The sequence below is a fragment of the Atta colombica genome, unplaced genomic scaffold (genome assembly GCF_001594045.1).
Source record: "Atta colombica isolate Treedump-2 unplaced genomic scaffold, Acol1.0 scaffold12, whole genome shotgun sequence".
Taxonomy (NCBI): Eukaryota; Metazoa; Arthropoda; class Insecta; order Hymenoptera; family Formicidae; genus Atta; species Atta colombica.
The window spans coordinates 6840935-6857161 of record NW_017259206.1 but is presented as its reverse complement, the minus strand read 5'-3'; the positions used below and the strand labels follow the sequence as shown (position 1 = coordinate 6857161).

Here is a 16227-nt window from a genome sequence, read left to right as displayed (position 1 = left end):
ATTTAGAAAAATTAAATAAATAGTGATTATATATTAATTAAAAATTTTAATGGAATAGTTAAACGAAAAGCAGCATCCCTTTGCGAGAAGCCCCTCAATTTCAAAATTGTCACCATTGATAGGAAAAAGCCAAAAGTGTATTCGCTCAGACAGACGGAATGGACGCTAAGAAGGAACACGAAGGATAAGTGGTATGGGGAATAGAGGTCGTTCTCGCTGTGGTGGTCGGCCGGAACCACTCTCCCGTCTGGCCATTTCCCGGACCTCCGGTTGTGCAGGAAACAGCGCAAACAGTTTACATCTCGAGAAGGGAGCATCACTCTTGGTTGTGCATTCCTTCCGCGCGCCATCCTTCCTCTCGAGGCTCCGATCTTAAAGTGAATGAGTGAGAGAAAGAAAGAGAGAGACAGAGAGAGAGAGAGAGAGAGAGAGAGAGAGGGGGGGGAAGATGGGAGGACGGACCCTCGGGGAAACCGCTTTTCTTTAGCATCCCGGATGCCGTCGAGGTCAGTCGGTTTTTCCGACCTTACCGCACTTTCCGCTTCTTCGATTTCGACGTCGGCGCCGCCGGCGGTTTCCGCGAGACCAGGTGCGGTTCTATACTTCTTGCTGCTGCTGGTCAGAGATTGCGGGTGCCAGGAGGATGCTCTTCTTTCGAAAAAGAAAATGCTCCGCTGAAGTTACGAGTAAAGCGATAACGATGATGCATCGATTTTTAATCCGTGCTGAGAGAAAAGTCTCAATTTTTTTTCATGTAATTTTCTTTTCACACGAGTACTTAAGAAATATTTGAGGCTTTCGAAAACCATGGAATTCTGAGATGATCGCGTGAAGAGGATTGTAGGGAGAAATCTACTCTCTCACTTTACTTCCGGCAAACGACATTAGCTTCTCTAGCAGACGAATGCATCGTCTGTAGATGCTTAATATTGCAACGAGATGCGGCCCAAGTGGTTGCGCTCGGTCGGTCTATAGGACTTATAGTTATGCAAAATTAATGAGAGACTGAGTGGAATAAATGGAGAAGTGTCGATGAGAATTGCCGCTTGACCGCGACGCTGCAAAAATATTAATAGACCCTTATATATCGTGACACATAGTTATGAGAGAACTCGCAGAAATGCGATATATGTTGTTAGTTATATTTGATGATAAAAGTGTAACGTAAAAAGAGTTCTGGATTAAGTTCCACTGAAACTAGTATAAAATCGATTCGGGTGTTACGTTGATTCCCAACGATTTTTCGCGGTATCCACACGAGGTGTTCCCGTGCAATCCGCTTTTTGTCGATGCATTTTGTTGTATTCGATACGATTACGCGAGGAACGGCTAATGGCTTTGCCCGGCGTTGCGTAAAAAGTTGCAAAACGATCGGTTTGGGTTTCCCGTCGATAACTAGCCGTCGAAGGTACGATTGCTTTCTCGCTGTTAGCTGCTGTCTGCCTTCGGCGGATTTCGATGTCCGATGATAAATGAAGACCATGCTCTACCAACTGGGTACCACCGAAGACATAAACGTTTCGTATTACATCGATCTTTCGTGTAATTCAGAAAGTCACTTCTAGCCTTCCCAGGAGTATTTGGGGTGCGGTTTTCCCGCTTCTTTCTCAATCCCGAGAAGACTGTCGACATTACGTATCATCGCCCGGGAAGAGACAAGAGAAATAAGCTTTTCATGGCGTAGAGAGACAGTCTCGATTTATCGTTTCCCCCCGTTGTAATTTTTTATGAGCGAAGACTCAAGCGTGTGCAACACGCCTTGAAACGTCTTCTCTTACACGCATATCATGTTTGTGCGTGCGTGCGTGCGTGTGTGTGTGTGTGTGTGTGTGTGTGTGTGCGCGCGCGTGCGTGCGTGTGTGTATGTGTGTGTGTGTGTGTGTGTGTGTGTGTGGATTCTTCAATTCTTGGAAGGTAACATCTCTTCTAGAGTTGCTTCTCTATCTCGCGTCTGTTCCTCTGGCAGTTTCACGGTTCTCATGAACCAGAGATACGAGCGATTGGCTTCGTGAGTAATCAAGGAGGCAACCGAGTGTGATTCCTGGCAATTGTCTGATTCGCTGCACCCTGAGATATAAGTCCCCCGGATATGGCAACTCAAACGTCTGCAGCGTTTCAGATAATATCTGTGCAAATGCGAAAAAAAAGAAAGAGAGGACAGGAGGATTTCATTCTCTGGAAATATTTCGCATGAAAACGGATCAGTCTAGCTTAGTGGATCAACAGACTTTCAATGTATAAAGAAAAATAATATAGTAAGTTATTATAATTCTGCAAATCCTTCATGCAATTTAATTCTTTATTCTTATAATTTTATTCTTGTTATTAAATGTACATTCGTGTTTCAAAAAATAATTACGAAATTTGTTATTAAAATTTATTATGATTAGAAATGTATAGTGGGTTTCTCTCGTGTCCCGAGGGAATGGAACGCGAGAAAAGCCAAGCACTATGCAATACCACGAATAACAATAAGTCATAAAAATAGCTTCCAAACAGCGTTTCTATCTTCGCGTCTTCCGTTTCGCACAGCACATTCCCTTCGTTCTATTTTGCAGTTCGTTACCGACAAAAATAACCGGGGAGAGAAACGTCCTGGTGACGTTGTGCAAAAAAAAAAGAGAAAGAAAAAAGATAGAGAGAGAGAGAGAGAGAGAGAGAGAGAGAGAGAGAGACCATTTCCCGGATTTTCGGAGAACCACGTCGTTATTGGTCCAGGTACAATCGCCGGATATGGAATTGATTTTGGTGTGTTACTCTATCATCTCGACGATCGCTAAAATCGTTTTTTGATAGGCCGCTAACACACGAAATTTCGATATAACGTTATTAAATTATTTTCAAACTATTGGATTATTAACCGACACACCTGTCATCATTTTATTCGACATTCAAACACATCGCATCAATATGCATTCAACAATAAACTGTTAAAGCTAAATTAAAATTTATTTATTGTCATACGTTTACGCACACACTTTTAAAAATTATCGTTAACTTTTTCATGATGATAAACCTAGTATTTCAATAAAATTAATAAACGTTAGAATTTAATGAAGAGCTCAGAATTAAGTGTGTTGCGCAATCTGCTCCGAGCAGTTTTCGCTCTTACGTGTTCAAACTTAATTCAATCAGTATAGCGCTCCCAGAGGTCTGTACGTGTTCATAGAATTTTCACGAGACGTACGAAGTAATTTACATGCGGAATGTCGGTTGAACCGTCATGGGAAGCGAGAGAATCGTGAGAGTATGTCCCGATACGACGATCCTGAAGTCGTGGTCGCGAAGTAAGTAGACGGACATTCCGTTCTGCATCCTTTTGCACTCCCTGAGAACGAAGAAAATAAATTAGAACTGCCGTATTTTGCGTCGCTTCCTTTCAAAGTATAATTTACATCCCAACCAAATAAGATTCTTCTGAATTGGATGAAAATTCACGTTGCTTCCATAGAACCAACGAACAATATTTCCTCTATCTTCTCTCTCTCTCTCTCTCTCTCTCTCTCTCTCTCTCTCTCTCTTTTTCTTCTTTTTTCAGTAAGAATAAACGCCTTCATCTTTCTCCTGTCTAGAGAAAATAATATTTTTACGAATAAAGTTATGGTTTTTGGATGACTTAACGTCTGCAAATGGACATCGTCGATGCTAATGCTTTTCCTCGTAAAAGGTATCGATATTGTCGATGCATGAATATCACGTAATCCGCGCGCATGATGAACGTCAAATTTTTTCCAACCCCAGTGAAATATCAGAGTAAAACTATCGGCCAGGAACAAATACGTCTTTTTAATTTATTATTTTTTTATCCCATTTAACGAACGCTGGAAAATCAAACCTTTTAAAAAAATAAAAATCATTCGCGCTCATAACTACTAACTTTGTCCACATAGTGGCATTTTGCGCAAAATCCTCCATCGTTTGCGATTGGAAAGCTCGGATCGAACGAAATCCATTTTTCCATAAAAATTAGCGATGTGCATTTATGTACTATGTACGATAGGATGTCTTTTATGATCAAATGATTAAAAATTTATTTAAACTTTCTAAATCTGAATCAGGATATTAATTATTAGTCTCAATATCAATGAATAATCAGTGAATTTAATGAAATTTAACTAAAAAAATTAATGAAATGCGCAATCTTTAATTTTGCTTTAGTAACAATATAAATTCAATATATATGGTATTAAAACTGACGTGCAAAAATATCTATTTTAATCATAATAATGCTCAAATTTCTTTTCCTTTTCAGCATTTTAATTATATAATAATTAAATTTGCAAACTTGATACTTTCTTTTTCAGTTGAATTTCACTGATCACCTATTGACATACTTAAAACTAATAATGTCAGCAATATTCATTATTTCAGATTTAAAGAGAATGTGATTTAGTCTTATTTGTGGTAGAATTCTAAATCTCGAAGAGAGACACCTCCGGCATTCAACTGGGTGATATCCAACAAAAGTTCGAATGGAAATTACAGAATATAACTATGTGAGGAAATATACAAACCATTGAGAAATCTCGATTGATCACTCGTGTGATGTACCGCGTTTCTGAATGACGATCAGCCAGCCAGTTGCTCGACGCTCATTCCGAGAAAATCCATCTCCGGATGTAAGCCGGTCTGATTATCATCACGCACCGTTGTTTCTTGTTTGCCTTTAATCTTTCGCCGCTTCGCTAACGAAAAGTATACAATTTCCGCCGCCTCTCGTTTTTTTTCCTCTCCCAGCGGTCTGTTTCATCGCATTCACCGAGAGAAACCTCATTATTCTCGTTATCAAGAAGCACGAGAAAGACACCGTTGTCAATTTGCTAGGTTCTCTTCAACCGGCGCCACGACGCCGGGCGTCGCCGAGCTGATGAACGAGGCGAATTCTCGATGATTGCACCATGATGAGAGACGTGAAGGAGATCGAGTAACCACCAAATGGGCTGGCACCCCCGATGCGTCGAAATTTCATCGACGTGTCGCGACGCGACACGACGCGACACTCTCGTATCGTGGACATGACATTGTGGAGGAATTATGGTAGCTGGCTGGCGAAACGAGGCTAGTCGCGAAACGATGAGGGCGGGAGAAAGCGCGGACGAGGGCAGGGCACTAGGTGAAATATCGTGGTTTAACGTGACAGTTTAAGGGCGTTAACCCTGGCGACGCTAATGTCGTCTGCGCGATGGAAGGAGCGGTGGTCACTGACCGGCTCTTCGCCCCTTTATAGAAATGGCGACCGTATTTCTTCCGCAACATTTATTAATATACGTTTCCAAAGTACAAGCCGACAATAGCACTGGACGAGGTGAAAAATGGAGTAATTGTGAGGCGAAAAGGAGTCAGAATCCACGGAGGTGAGTCGTTTATTTTGCAGGCGGTAAACGCACTTCGTTTCTTTTAGTCGACAATAAATAAAAGCGTATATCTGAGATTAAAAGAATAAAGACACAATTCGAGATAATGTGATAAAGGAGATTTTTTTAAGAGGAAAAAAATTCAATGACATTGCTATTATAAAATCATGAAGATAGGGGAGGCTTTGATTGAAGCGATCTTCTATCACGAATAACAGCGCGCACGAATCAACGTACAATAGTCAATCCGCGATTGTGGAGAACGACGTGATGCTATCAAAGCGAATAAATCGAGTTTCTCGTAGCCGTGATCCCTGCGTGAACGTGCCTCACAGAAATAAGGGAAGTAACACAGCCCGATGTCTATTATCAAGCCACACGATACACGGTCGATGTCGACCGAAAACGACGTCGAACAGCGAAATGGACGTTCCGCGTCGTATCTGGTACGGAGGGACTATTGCACGATCGGAATAATTGGTCCCAGCGCCAGTCGCTACACGAAGCAATCGGGAAGGAAGTGCAGATATTCGAATCATGAATTGTAGAATTTCGAAGAAGACGATAACTACTGAAAATCAGATGGAACATTTCGCGCTTAAAGGGAATCCTAAAGTCGTCTTTTTCCCTGATTAAACGTTGCAATAATTTTTATAAAAGATTTCATGTATCACTTTTATAGATTTGGAAACTCTTTTCCAAGAATTAAAGTATTATTATGCATTAATACTAATCTGATAGGTGGAATTTATGCTGAGAATGAAAACATGTTTTGAAAACATGTTTTTAATCAAACATTTTTTAGTCCAATATGGCGTCTAAAACTGTCAAGTCGTGACAACATTTGCTTAATAAAAGCTCTGCAATCTGTACTTACGAAATTGGAGTCTGAAAACTAGTAAAATACATGAAGAAACAACGTCAAGTTTTTAAACTTAACACCTAATTTGAAAATTCATGCTGAAAAAGAAATTTATTAAATCTTAATATATTTCTTCGAATAATTCTAAACAAATTTTTACTTATAATAAATATTTATTCGATAACAAAAATGTGATAGTTAAATCAAATTCATGTTTTTATATCAAATAGATATACATTTAGTAATATTTACATTTAGTAAATATTTGTTTCAAACTATTCCAACAAAAATTATTTATTGAACTGTATAATTTCTTCCAATGTACACGTATGATATTAATGCAGTAGTGATGCATCGATGTCACGTAAATCGTACGTGTGTAAGTTCCATTAAATCTGTAAAACAGTGATCCCATCGGAGTTCGGTCTTCAGTTTAGGATCCCCTTAAAAGATTAGCTGTGGGATCTACCGGCGATGGATTATCCGTATTTTCCTTCCGGCTCATCCGCAAACGTATCGCGGCATTGGCAACGCTCCAGAGGGGTGGATAGTGCGCATCAGGCGGCATCTCTTAATAATAATAATAGCGATAAAGCAACCAAAAGGGGTACTTCGGGTCACTGCGTATGCGCGCACATCCTTTCCGAATGTGTTCGTCTCAGAAATGGAACTGCGATCGTATGAATGAAAATGAGAAGGATCTCCACCGTGCGTCTTCTTACATCGTCGCTCTTTTCTTTCGCGATTTTTTTCCGGTTTTTTTACGGCTTGTTGGCAGCAGAAATTCTTCGTTAAACGCATCCGCTGTTCGCCGTTTTAAAATAGCACCGCAACGAACAAATTTAATATAATGAGATGCGACGTTTTCTAAGTAGTTGGCGAAGGAATATCTTTGGCGCCTTATTCGGCTTCTATGAATGCCAATGAGGTGATAACAATATTTCGTAGATAGTAATATATTTATGATACATTTACGAAGAGGAAGAAATCAGGAATTTCACGTATTGCAAAATTGGAGCTGTGATTGCAATGGTTCTCCAATATAGAACAAAATTTCGGAAAAATCAGACTAGTCTCTGCTTTTGTTTAATCGAAAACTTTTCGCTCTAACGAAGAAAATCGTGGATAATAAACGTTGATAATAAATATATCCGCTAACGTTGCTCGGCCCGGCGATTTGCTATATCAGATGAATGTCACTTGCGAGAAATTAAACGAGTACGCACGAATGTCGGGCGTGTAAAGTCATAAAATACAAATATTTGCACTACGCATCAACGATACGCGAATGTTTATGTTGGACACATATTGCCTAATATTTCTTTTCGCTATAGGACGAGCATCACATTCTACGCGCGCGCGATGTTTGTATTCGAAACAGCGATTTTCATAAAGAAACCAGTGACGTTCGATAAACGACTTTAGCGTCAGCATAAATGTTTGCCGGCGAATATGATTTTCCGGTTCGTAATCGGAATACGAGCTAAAGATACTATCAAACGCGATATTAACGCATCGCTTGGAAACGTTCCGTTGCGTTACGTCATAAAATTCAGCTCGTTAAAAGCGAGATTAATTAAGTTCTGCAATATCCTTTTCAATTAGCATGAATTTTCCACGAAGGCGTGATTTTCTACGTTTTAACGTTACCAAGCGGCCGCTGGAATGACGTGCGATATTAATTGCGCTGCCTAGAAAATTTCTTCCTGTATGCCGATCGGATATTGAAAATTATTCAACGTGTTTTCCGCTTCTCGTAACTACTAATTCAACTGCAACTCCGTCGTGTAACAGTTTTTAATCGTCCGATAATCGCGCGTTCGATTAATTCGCCGGATTTTCGATTCGCGCGGAAAACAAACCCCGACGTGGCGCGATTATATTTACGTCCGCTTCTAATTATCCATGCGAGGATAATAACCATTTGGGATAACTCTCGTCGGGTTCATCGCTTCCGCTCGATCAGCCGGAAGCTGACGATATCCTGCCGTATTCGCTATTCGATATATACGAGTTACGACGGGCTTAGCATCGGACAAAGGGGATCTCCGCGTGCTTATAAGTCGCTCCTGCGTGCCTCAAACCATCTATTCTTCCATAGGATTATTTCACCGTGTGGTATTATCCAGCGGCTCGGCACTAAGTCCCTGGGCCTCAGTGCACGACCCGAACGATATCAGGGCGAAGATCGGCGAACAGATGGGCTGCTCGACCGAAGGTGACGAAGACATAGCTGACTGCCTCCGAGGAGTACCGTTGAAGACCCTTATGGACGTGCAATTACCGGAAATCAGGTAAGCGCTTAGACACAAGCGAAGTGTTGAAGAATATTCACTCTCCTTCTCTTGGATGGTTAGGTCTACATTTGGCAACAATGTCAAAGGAAAATTGAAATAATGAAATATATTTGCGAAATGGAACAGATGGAAAATATCGATACTCTTCTTTTTCATCTTTTTATTTATGACAGCATATCGATGTAATAAATATTACCTCGTCCCATTTATGCGACACACGTACATACACATACATGCATATACAGGGTGTCCCCGAAATTTGTAAATTAAATAAATGCCAATAGCAAGAAAGTTTTCAAAAAATTAAGTAAAAAAAGTTATGTGTACATTTTTATTTGAAACAATAGTTGTTCAGATATCAGATTTAAATTTAGCCAATTATAGATTACATTAGACAGCCTATTCATGAATCGCACGTGCGTATTAGTAAACACACACTTTAGTATTTAGTCCGTAATTTTATCTATATTTAAATTACTTAATTAATTGTTATTTCACAAACTATTGCTTAAAAAAATTTACAAATAACTTTTTTTACTTAATTTTTTATAACTTTCTCATTGCAGTATTTCGATTCATGATTTTCGAGACATCCTGATATATATATATAAAATATACGCGGAATTCATATTCGTCGCTTGAATGAATCCAATGAAGCTATGCATTTCGATGAAAAGTGGAAATGCCGGATTGTAAAAAATTCAATTGATATGATTGATTCGTTAAAAAAATAACATCTAACTAACACACAGCAGCAATTACTGTGTTACAAATTTATAACAATTTCATGAGTCCATGGCTGCGATGACTTATGATAAATCGTCATGAGTTGTCGAAACTGCACTGGCGATATTTAAAAATCTTGTAGTGTTATAAATTGCCACGTGAACATTTACGCAATCAAAAATCGAGAACCTAGAAAATTGCTGGGTCTTAAATTGAATTCTGTCAACACTTGCATTGTTTTATTAGATATTAACGATGACGTTCACAGGACGTTAACCTAGGTTATGCGAGTGCATTTATCAGTATATTTATCACGAAATTGAAATGAATCTGCGATACTAATTGCAAGGATAATCACATGCACGTACACTGAATTATCGGATTACTGTCAGATCGTGGTGGATTAATAGCTCTCGCTTTATTGATTTAATACCCTTATTATATCAATTTATAATATCGTTTGCCATAACGAGTGATGGATCTGATTTTGTTGTTTTATTCCACCAGATTTGTACCCCGTATCGGGCCCGGTTTACCGGTGGACCAAAACAATCCTGATCCGGGTCTGGATATGGAGCGTGCGAGCGACGCATTCATCAAAGTGCCGCTGATTCTAGGCGTTTCCACGACCGAGTCGAATCTTGACTTCAACAACAACGACATACAATTCGGCTTTGAAGAGGATCACCGGAATCGCATCCTTCGCACCTTCATCCGCAACGCCTACATCTACCATCTGAATGAGATTTTCTCGGCGGTGAGGAACGAGTACACGGACTGGGATAAGCCGGTACTTCATCCCATCATAATACGAGACTCGACCATGGAGGCATTGAGCGATGGTCACACGGTCGCGCCGCTCATGAGAATCGCTTTCTACCACGCCAGGCGGGGCGCCAAGACGTATTTTTATCACTTCAATCATCAGTCCAAGGACAGCGGCTACGTGCAGGTAAGATATCGCTCCGAGGAACTTTGCAAGACAATGTTTCTCGGTGCGAAGAAATTTTATCACGGGGGATTGTAATAATTTTATTCTTAAATACCGGAATTTCACAATATAACTTTTTTTTTTAAGTAATAGCCAACTTTAAGAAAATTTCCGAGGCGTAAGAGATTTCCGAGAGAAATGTGCGCGAAGATAGCAAGAAATCACGTAACTTAGCGTTGTCGATCGACAGGAATATCCGCGGTATCTCGAGGCGTCGATTTTTCTCTATCGTAAAACGATATCGTCCACCCTGCTAACACAGCTATTGCACGCTACTAACACGGTGAAAGGTGAAGCGAGTGAGTAGAAGAGGTAAAGACGCTGCTTAAGTCTGAGTTAACTCCATTAACTTGACATCCCGAAGAGAGACTAACGTTCGCCCTCGACACCTAGTAGTCTACCGGCACTTTCAGCTAAGGAAGCAACCCGTTCAACCCCTGCCTGACACACACTCTCTCGGTCCTACATTCTCATCCGTCTCACTCTGCGTCGCATTCGATCCATACCCGGCTGGTAACCGCTGGCCATGACTTCACGATGAAGACACTGATTTAATAAAACGCCTCGAGCGACCCGCGCGCACCGTGTTCGCATTTTGTCTCGGGAATGACGGGGATTTGTCATGCTTGACATAATAATATCGGGAGGACAAGAAAGAAATTGTTATATCGGCCAATTTGTAAGGTCGCGCGCTGCCAAGCGGCGCGTTAAACTCACGATGACGGGAAACAGATTGACGTTTTCAATTTAAAGGGAAAAGGAGAATCATAGAGAGCTTGAGAAATTTCGTATGGCGTGTTTGTAGATATTCAAGAAAACGAATTATCTCCGATGCGGAGATGTATTATCTTCCTCGCGATATTATCTTCTCAGGGGTTAGAAAATCGCCCGTAGAAATAATAAAAGTCAGCGTTAGACGGTGTACGTCAAATTGGTCTCCAAAAGCTGGTTAATCCTACTCGGCGAGAGAGTGTAGGTGGTCGTGTAGTTAACAGCGATTTAAAGCATCAACGTTACTTTCTTCCTTCCCCGCCCCTCCCCCCTTCCCCCCGTCACATTTGTACAAAAAGGATTTAATTAAGTGCGAAGCGAAAGATTCGTCCTTATCCTATAAAGATTCGTCCTCGAAAAGAAATATATCCTGAAGCCGTCTTGTATCGATTATTTTTCAAAAATATTTTTTTAATTGCCTTTATACTTAAAAGAGATTTAAAAATTCTCTTTTACAATTAAAATAAAAACGGTCTAAACTGATTGACTTTATATAAAAAAAATTGGAAAATTACAATTTTATTATCAATATTATATTTCTATTGGTATCAAAATGATGTAAAAATGACTCCAAAATGATCATTAAAAGTCATTTTTCAATATTTTCCGATTCATTTTTAATATCATTCTAACGTTATTATGATTTGTTCTATTTAGATGGCGCCAATTTGTAACAATATTTGCTTTATATATAATACAAGTTTGATACTTTGTATAAAACAATCTTGGATTAGGGATTACATGAACAAACAATGTTAAGTTCTTAGAATTAAGCTTAGGTACCTAATATGAAAGATTAGAAAATTGGTACATATGTGTGCAATATTGATGAATAGTGAGAGTAATGTATCAATGACACGTAAATCGTACGTATAAATCCCATTGAATTAAATAAATCCCATCTAATCGAATAAATGACTTTAGGATCCCCTTAATACATTCACGTAACCGCAACTAACTCTGTCGCTTTAAATATTGTCAAACACAATCAAAACGTCACACTGGTTTACCAAGCGCGCGATAAAACAGAAAGAAACGAGCGAATTAGACGAAATAAAGGTGAAAAAAACTACGCCGAAGAGAGATAAGAAAGCGATATCAAGACCACTGAATGCAAATGCGATGAATTTATTTGAATTGTTAATCGCGGCGTTTTCCGCCTGCCACAATCTCTCTTACTCTTCTCGTGTATTCTTTCCCACACGCGTTTCACGCGTGCTAATAGGGATCAGTGGTATAATACGTGGAACCATTTCACGCAGCCGATAGAGAATTTAACTGTCGAAATTATGCATTTGCAGTACAGCACTCTGCAAAGGGTCGGGAAACAATTTCTGGCTAATCGTCACGGTTCTATTAATTAACACTAAAATTAGCTATCAATGATTAACTGATATTCTGTTTTGGTTAATTAAATAAAACAATCGCCGAACAATAGCTGTTGATAATTTAATTGACATGAATTACGAATTACTCAAATTGCGCGTGTAGTAAATAGTATAATATCTCGCGCCTATAAATGTACGTAGTTTCAGCCGTATAATTATCGATTACGGAGTTTGGATGCTCCACGGCTCCGATTCTCTCAGTGGGAATCTCATTGCAGCGCCTGGGGAGCGTTCGTGGGGAGGACATACCGTATATTTTCGGGCTGCCGTTGGTGGCAGGCGGGACTTTCTTCCCGCGAAATTATTCCCGACAAGACCAGGGCGTTGCGGAGGCCGTACTCACCTTCTTCACCAATTTCGCCAAAACTGGAAACCCGAACGAACCGCACAAGATCGAGTCGGTCGACTATGGCACGCCGAAGGAGAAGACGCGATTCCGCGGTCTCACATGGGAACAATATGAGACAGGATCTCAGCAGTATCTCACGATAGGTATGTTGCGCTTGAGACTGCAAGAAGAGAAGAAGTAGTTCCACCGTTATTTTTCGATAAATTTAATTTTCTACAAAGCGTCTTCTTCCATCCTCGGTTTCTTTAAAAGGATCGTGACATTTCTCGTGGAACGTCGCGATCTTTTTAAATTCTCTGAAAAGTTCCTTCAGAATTTTGATTGTGTACAGTGGACTTTGTCCGCCTCGACGCGTTCCCTTTGAAATTTCTTTGAAAAATTTAATTGTGCGTGCGCAATGAAATCCTTTTAAATGAAATATGAAATTATTTCTTGATGATAATTACGTAGATATTCCTTTAATGCATAATTATAAATTATCGAATTATTATATTATTATTAATTTGTTATTAATAATTATTCATAACAATATGTTGCTCAGTTTGTACACATTTAAGAATGATTAATATGTGATAACTATCTTTATAATCAATGGTAACAAATAATTATCGAAAAAGAGGCATTTTTAATCATTAACATTTTATTTTAGCGTTGAAACCGAAGATGAAGAGCCATTATCGCGGCCATAAAATGGCTGTATGGCTTAATTTGATACCTCAGCTCCATCGCCCTGGCGACGATGACGTTTCAATGCGACATCATCACTTCCGGGAACGAGGCGATCATTATTATGCAGGTAAGATCATATCTTATGCGAAAGAAGTGAAAGTTTAAATTCTTATTTCTTTTGTTTAAGATGTATCACTTAATTATTCCTTACTTTATTATTATTCAGGACCAGTCCGGGACGAATGGTACACGCCACTGCCGCTAACAGGCACGACTCGGACGAGTTCTTCCTCAACCACCGCCTGCAGCACATCTACGGGAGGTGAAGATAGCCTTATCGAGGATATTACTCCGATTTTGGATGATTCCGAGGACGATGCCGAGCTGCTACAGAGACTAGCGTCTCGACATTACTACAGCACGACCACTGCCCTGGGGATCACTGTGGGTGTCGGTTGCATCCTTCTGGTTCTGAATATGTTGATCTTCGCTGGCATTTATTATCAGCGGGATCGCGACAAGAAACGTGCCGCCATGGATTGTAGGCCGAATGGACAGGAGTCTCTGCCGATGACCACCAGGACGTCTATAAAACCCTCCGACAATCCGCGACCCGCTCAAGAACCACCCCCTTCATATACAACTCTCGCGAGAAGCCCTTCCATTCAGGAACAGCAGCAGTTCGCGCCGTCCCAGGAGTGTCAGGACAGCGAGCAATTGAGGAAAGAATCGAGATCCGGTCATGGGACCAACGTCCACAAGGACGCGATCCCTCCGAAACCGCCCGCCAGGACCACCAGTTCACTCACCACTGCCGGTAGCACCAACACTATCAAGAAACGCGTGCAGATACAAGAAATATCCGTATAGCATTAGGGGTTGCCCCCAGAGGGCAACGCGCGGACAAAGCGAGTGACCTTTATGGACTCGGAAAAGGCCACTACAGAATCCAGATTTTGAACGATATATTCCCTTAATTGATCATTGGACAGTACCGATTAAGAGAATTTTTCACTTATCGAACTTATTATGCGAACATAACTCGAATTCAACAGAAAAGAACTATGTAACAGATCTTTTACAGTGTGTGAATTGTGTGTGAATTGTGGTCAAAAAATCAATGTAACAGCGCGTCTGACTTTAGTCATTATTACTAAAAATGGTCGATTGTTGTCGACTATTACTACTTGCAACGCGATACTGCGACGTGACTGACTAAAACGCGATCACATTACTGAACTGTTACTGCTAGATTGTGCCCGACTATTACTATTTAGGAAACTTTGTGACCAGTTTTTTCTACTGGTAGGAATGTAAGATTGCACGTGGTTGTTATTTCTAATAGAGACGTGGATTGTACGTAGCTGCTATTTATAATGAAACGGAATATTCTCTGTTGTTTTTAAGAAAGTGATTGCTAAAGTACCCTCGTAATTCGTCGCTATATTATGTATATATCAGGTGCTCACAAAGTATTTTATTCAAAGGACTTTTTTGTAATTGAAGATATCGATACAATGTTTCCTAGCCATTTAATTCATCGGAATAAATACTGATTCTCTCAGAGACCGTGGCAAATAGGTGGCCTTAAGTATCAGTACAGTATATAAAGGAAACGTATCGGTATTTTCGATATCATAGAAAAAGGGCGCTTGATTAGAAAATATCGAAACGAAACGTATAATGAAATTCTTGCTAAGAAGCTCTAAATTGAATTCTTTGCTAAAAAGCAATTATATATATAAGAATACCGTGTACGGATCGATACACGGTAATCGACGATAATGATGAATCTGATCTAAGAGATCTCGGAAACGGAATCGGAATACCAAAGCCACGTACACGATCGCATACCAGTCTCGACGATTGCTTTGTAAAGCATTGATTGGGAGGAAGAGGTACTCGATTCGAAATGGATCAAACGGATTGGATGCGATAAGCGTCTGTTATTCGCAAGCAAAACGAATACGATGTACGGAAGTACCATTCGTATAAGTGAAAGTGCACTCGTCGTTTCCGCCTTTACAACACATAGCTAAACTACATCTCTCGAAACGTGTAATTTCGATCCTGCCGAGGAGAACGGCTTAATAGCGCTCGCGAAATTTATTCGGGCGGAAAGCGCAATTCTCCAACTGCGTTACCTGTCGCGCAAGTGCACAATCACGAGTGCATTCGACGGAGCAAAACCATAGAACGGCATCGGGAGTACGAGACTACGACCGAGTAGCGCGACGACTTTCGAGAGGGCCGATTCGACCCTCTGTTGAGTGTTCTTCTCATAGAGAATAGTCCGACAGTCATAAGTATCGTACCACCACGAAATTGCGGCTAGAACTCTTCATCGTGATGATATATACACGTTCTGTAAAATCATTTCCATCCGCGTTTCTTGTTCAAGAACCTCGAAATTTCGTGATTGACAGCGTATCTTGTATATCCTTTTCTACTTTGACATGCAAAACAAGGTACGAGTATTAATACTGTATTAACTTCAGTATTAACATCAAAATTAAATATTAATATATTGAACATGTCTATATTTTTAATTACAATATTTTAATTAATATTATATTACAGAAATTAAATGGATATATATAACAGCGTAATTTTTAATTTTACATTAATTAAATGTACAATGAGATGAGCTTGTTTGATGGCACTTTGATTCTTTGGCTAAAATTTAATTATAAATATAATTCCTTCGATCATGGCCTATCTAAATTGAGAGACTATCGCCAAGATCAAATATCTGCTCAAAGTATGTAACAATAAAAAAAAACGAAAATGTAATTTCTCTTAAAGTAGAATTAAAACTTG

The 16227-nt window shown here is 39.9% G+C and overlaps 1 protein-coding gene across 1 annotated transcript in view; it reads left to right on the top strand.

The window, feature by feature from the left end:
* LOC108694409 (neuroligin-1-like) overlaps positions 1 to 14454 on the top strand; it is a 32902-nt gene extending 18448 nt beyond the window's left edge. Inside the window, exons 5-9 of the mRNA XM_018203854.1 lie at positions 8318 to 8510; positions 9747 to 10191; positions 12608 to 12881; positions 13388 to 13534; positions 13634 to 14454. Coding sequence (XP_018059343.1) covers positions 8318 to 8510; positions 9747 to 10191; positions 12608 to 12881; positions 13388 to 13534; positions 13634 to 14277 — 1703 coding nt within the window. The 3' untranslated portion in view covers positions 14278 to 14454. The remainder of the gene's footprint in view (positions 1 to 8317; positions 8511 to 9746; positions 10192 to 12607; positions 12882 to 13387; positions 13535 to 13633) is intronic.
* The last annotated feature ends 1773 nt before the right edge of the window (positions 14455 to 16227 follow it).